We start from the raw sequence: 5,057 nt of genomic DNA on the forward strand, positions 1-5,057 counted from the left end.
ATGCTTCTGGAGAAGCCAGAATTGTGGCTACTTCAAAAAAGCAAGTGATGTACCTCATGCAAGGACACATACGCTCCATCCATGCCTTTGCGAGCAACTGGACTTAGGAGTGATTGGCCTCCTCTCCTTTCTAAAAGTGGGTGTTTCTTCAGGAGACAAGTAGCACTTGTTGCTTCCCAGCCACACAAGGAGTCAGGGTTGCTACAGCACAGTCTTCCTATGAAGCAGCTTAAAGGAAAATATGGAAGTCTGCATGATTTGATATTTTATTTATTTTTTTCTGTAGGGTATTGTACACCAAATATCCCATTGGCAGGAAAGCGCATTCGATGTGTTTAGAAGCCAAACAGTCACTTTCATTTTAACAAACACAATTACAAAGTAAAAATAAACCACAAAATAATGAACTGCATGTTCATAACATACAAAAATTGCCGCCTACTCAGTAGGTAACTACAACATTCCAACTTCTGAATATATATATATAAATTTACATTTTTGTAACAAAAATAGACTTTGAGAGGTGCGGGTTTTTTTTTTTTTTTTGCTTACATTCCGTCCCCAGGGGCTTTCTCGTGCTCCCCACCCATTCCCTGCTCTCCTTTACATTCTTTGAGTAACATCCCTTTCACTTTAAGGCAAGATGCAAAGCATCCATTCACACAAATGCATGACGTCAGCAAGGCTTCACAAAAAGGCACCAAGACTTGTAACTTTAAAAACAAAACTTCTGCCACATGTGAGTGTCTCATCAGGTGATATTTACATAGCATCACTCTAACATGCTCAAATACAGTAAGTGCTGTTTCCCAAAAAGTTTGAAATTCATTACAGCATTGTCACCGAAATAGAATTAACATTTACAAAATATGGCCCTGCAAACTCCAAATAATACAATATGGATATGCAAAGATTTTTCACATCAATAGTACCTAAAGGAAAGCAAAACCATGGCACATGTACAATTTACATCAGCTACATACTTAATCAAAAGTCCTTTCTTCCTAAGACTATTGTTTACGGGGAAAGTTATATTGAACTTATATCCACAGTCCATGCAAATTAAGTCATTCAACAGAGGTGGAAAACTTAAAACGGCAGTTGTTTCAGGCAGCTGAAGTTTAAAGAAAAGTTAAATAGCCTTGCAACGTATGGTGTTGGGGGAGTAACTGGAGACTCCATGTCTGATAGTACCAATGGAAAAGGTGAATTCTCCTGTTCCAGAAGGTAATCTCAGCAAATCTCAATTGTCCTTGGAGAAAAGGCTGACGTCATGTCTGAAAGTGCTGAGGTCACCTGTGAGCCAAAATTGTTGGTGACCCCTGGAGATGAGAAGGAGGTGGCCACTTGTGTCTGAAAAGTGGCAGTGCCAGAGGGGTAAGTGGTTGCTATAGAAGGAGATGGGAATGTGCTGTGTGCAGGGGAGGGATATGAAGAGGGAGCAGGGGAGGAATACACTGTGCGCACTGGTGAGGGGTAAGTGGTGGCAACGGAGGAAGGGTAGGATGTCGTCACAGAGGATGAGTAGGCAGGAATTGGGGAAGCAGTTGAGACTGGAGCTGCCTTTTCCACTTTCTTGTCCTTCTGCCTAAGGTGGATTTTCGTGTGTCTCTTCCTCTCATCACTTCTGGCAAACTTTCTGCCACAAATGTCACAGGCAAATGGCTTCTCTCCTGTGTGTGTGCGGATGTGTGTAGTCAAGTGGTCGCTCCTGCTGAAGTTCCGCATGCAAATGCGGCACTGGAAAGGTTTCTGTCCTGTGTGGATGCGGATGTGCCGTGTTAGCTCGTCGGACCGTGAAAACCTCCGGTCACAGGACTCCACTGGGCAGGCATAGGGTCGCTCGTGAGGAGGGGTCTTGCTGGGACGGTTTGGGTATTTCCTCATCCTGCTGGGCTTGATCAGTTGGGACTGATAGTTAGTGTTGAGGGTCTTCAGCTCCTGGGAGCCAGTCTGAGTAGCGAACGCCTTAATAGTGGACAGCGGCGTGAGGGAAGGCTGCTGTGCTCTGGTCTCAAGGGCTGGGAAGGGCTTCTGATCAGCCGGAACAAGACTGAGCTCACCCTGTTGCTGAGGGAACAGGTAATCCGGGATCATCGGCACCTGAAAGTTGGTTTTAGCAGTTGGATAAGCTGGAGGGGGATACTGGATGGGGGCTCCAGAGGGGTTGGGAAAGGACTGGGTCTGTGGTTCAGGGAAAATGTCAGAGCTGGAATTGGGAAAAGTTGGTGCAGCCGAATAAATTGGACTGTTCTCGCTGGCTTGGACAGAACAGCTCAGAGAGGGGCTCTGCGAGGAGGAGGAGGGTGATGATGAAGGCGTAGAGGTGGGAGGTGCGTTAGCCATGCCCACCAGCCCACTAACGAGGCTGAAGAGGGGCTCTGGCCATAAGGTGTTGCTACTGTTGGGGGCCGGCTCTAGGGAGAAGCGCCCCGTGTAGGTTATTGGTGGCAGTCGCGTCGTTTGGTTGGGATAGCTGGTCTCTGGCAGGCTTTTCTCGTTGTTCAGGGAGATCTCAGGGAAAGTGTCTGAAGAAAGAGAGGAATAGGGATTACTTCCAGGAGCCACCGCAGCAGCTGTCAGCGCTTCGCGAGCCGTCCCCACGCAGCGCAGCCCCACATCCTTCCTGCTGGTTAATTAATAATTGAGCGTAACGTATCGCAGCGCCGCTGGCGGGTCTCCAGCAGCAGCCGGCCCGGAGCCGCTGACGCACGCGGGAGAATCCCCCCGCGCCGACGCCGGCAGAGGGGGGCGCCGCTGCCGCCCCGAGCCCCCGCGGCGGACCGGGGCTCCCCCGCCCGGCCCGGGACGGGCCAGCGCGCTTACCTGCCGCTAGGTGCTCGAAGTGCTGCTCCCCGGGCTCGCCGGCGGCGCCGAAGCCCGCGCTCTCGGGCGCCCCAGGGGGGGCAAGGAACTGCGGGCCCCCACCGCTGAGCAGCATCATCTCCTCCAGCTTGGGATAGTGAGTGTCCACGGCGGGGGGCGAGTGCGGGAAGGCGCCGAAGGGGTCGGAGATCTGCAGCGGGGGCAGGAGCTGCATCTCTGCCTTGGCCGCGGCCATGAGGGCGCCGGGCTGGGGCTCCGACGGGTGGTGGCGCCGCCGCCGCGGGCCCGGCGGACGGGCCGGCTGCGGCGAGGCGGCCGTCGCCTGCTGCGTGCCCCGCGCCGCGGTCGCCCCGGCGCTGCCCGCTGGAAGCGCTCGGCTCCCCGCCCGCCCGCCCGCCCGGGCCTCCCCCCGCCTCTGCCCGCTGGAAGCGCTCGGCTCCCCGCCCGCCCCGGCGCCGCCTCTATATATCGGGTCCCACCGGCCGCAGCCCGCCCCGGCCCTGACGTACATGGCCATATATGGGAAGCAGGAAGCCCTTATATGGATGCGGGCTGGAGGACCCCGCCTGGCGTCAGAGCCTGGCACCGGGGAAAGCCGGGCCGTGGGGGCCCCGCCCGCCCCGCGCCGGGAGCCCCGCGCCCGTTGCGGGCCTGTCCCCTACCACGGGCAGCGCCGCCGAAGCGCCGCCGCAACGCCGCCGGCCCCGGGGCGCGGGGTCCCCGGCCCCCGCCCGCTCCGGCCAGCCCGCCGGAAGCCCCCGCCGCACTTTCCATATTAGGAAACGACCTTATAAGTCTCGGTTCCGGCGGAGACTTCCCGCTCCTTATATGGCGATTCCGGCCCCGGGAAGGGGGGGCGCGGGGAGCCCGGGCGCGGGAGCCAGGTTGCCGCCGGGCCGCGCGCCCGCCCCCAGGCCGCGGGAGCGCGCGGCTGCTGCCCGGGCAGGCAGCACGGGGTGGAGGGGTCCCGGGGAGCGTCCGGCAGCCTCCCGCGCCGCCGCGGGCAGAGCTCCCGCTCCCACCCCCTCCCCCCTCCCCTCGGCTCCGCGGAGGGGCCGCGCGCCCGGCGGACTCGGTGCGGGGGAGTTCTCTGGGCGCCGGCAGCGCGGCCCGGGCGGGGGCCGCCCGCTCCCCGGGGACTCCCGGGGACTCCGGGGGCCTGCCGGGAGCGCCCTGCTCCGCCCGCCCTTGCCGACAGTGAGGGAGCTCTGCCCGCAGTGCCAGAGCAGGGCAGACCCAGGCTCTGAGCGCTTCCCTCACGCAGCGGAGAACGGGGCACTGCTAAAACTGGAGCCCCGGGTACCTAACGGCCGCAGCCGCCACTGATGACTTAGCCGCGACGGCAAGCGGCAGCGCTCGGGACCCTGCTCTCGCGCCCGGAGGGTCGTCCCTTGGAGCAGCGCCTTCCCCCATCCCCCGCAGGCGCGGGCCTTCCCCAGCACCGGCTCCGCACGGAACCGGCGGCTGTGCACGGAGGGGCCAGGAGCCCCGAGCCTCGCGCGAGGCGGCAGGCACAGCACGGCGCGGAGCCGAGCGCTCCCCAGGCCGGGGGGAGCCTCCCGCGCTATAAATAGGCGCTCGAGACGGCCGCCGTCCCGCCCCGCCCGGGCGGCCCTGCTGCCGGCGCGGGGCTCCCCTGGCGCCGGGCCAGGCGGCACCGGCGACGCAGTGCGGCCGCAGTGCGCGTGCGCGGCCGCCGCCGCGGCGAGGGCTTCCCCGCAGTGCGCGGGGCGGCGCCGGGAGCGGGGGGCTCCACCGGGCCCGATCCGAGCCCTGCGGCGCCGTGTGCGGCGGCGGACGGCGCTCCCTCGGCCGCGGAGGTGGAGGGGAACGACGGGCGGTCGCGGCCCCGGGGAGAGCGCGGTCTGCGGGCAGGGCCCGCCGCCGGGCAGCGGCCTACGGCCCCGAGGCTGGCCCCGCCTCGGCGATGCTGGTGCGGAGCCGGGCCGCGCACCTCGGCGGCCGGGCAGCCCGCTTTTGCCGGACGGCAGTGGGACAAATGACGGGACGGGGCTCTGCCGCCTTTGCCGCTCGCATCCGGGTTGCGAGCAGCGGCGGGGCTCTGTCTGCCCACTTTTCTAGAAGATTTAAACCCCTCTCCTATGTTCTGTTTTAACGAAGTTGCTGTATTTAGGACCGCGTCTTGTCAGTGACGCTGCAGTGCCTCCCGTACCGATGCGTTTCCACCCCAAGATCGGTGGCGGGTGGCAGCCACACGCGCGACCCTCCAG

At 61.4% G+C, this 5,057-nt stretch overlaps 1 protein-coding gene across 1 annotated transcript; it reads right to left on the reverse strand.

Annotated features, from left to right (window-relative positions):
- Window positions 1-257: 257 nt before the first annotated feature.
- EGR1 (early growth response 1) lies at window positions 258-3,203 on the reverse strand. Its single transcript, XM_082489842.1, has 2 exons — window positions 2,827-3,203; window positions 258-2,528 (listed from the first exon to the last, which is right to left on the reverse strand). The coding sequence occupies exons 1-2, from the start codon at window positions 3,059-3,061 to the stop codon at window positions 1,234-1,236; spliced, it is 1,530 nt and encodes a 509-aa protein (XP_082345968.1). The 5' UTR covers window positions 3,062-3,203; the 3' UTR covers window positions 258-1,233.
- Between the last annotated feature and the right edge of the window lie 1,854 nt (window positions 3,204-5,057).

This window comes from Vanellus vanellus (assembly GCF_965231255.1).
Source record: "Vanellus vanellus genome assembly, chromosome: 13".
NCBI classification, from domain to species: domain Eukaryota; kingdom Metazoa; phylum Chordata; class Aves; order Charadriiformes; family Charadriidae; genus Vanellus; species Vanellus vanellus.

What these genes read in the sequence shown, in the direction of transcription:
- EGR1 (XM_082489842.1), bottom strand. Translation starts at nt 3,061, where the DNA reads ATGGCCGCGGCCAAGGCAGAGATGCAGCTCCTGCCCCCGCTGCAGATC. An exon ending in CTTCGAGCACCTAGCGGCAG is followed by an intron (nt 2,529 to 2,826) that starts GTAAGCGCGCTG and finishes CTCTTTCTTCAG; the next exon opens with ACACTTTCCCTGAGATCTCC.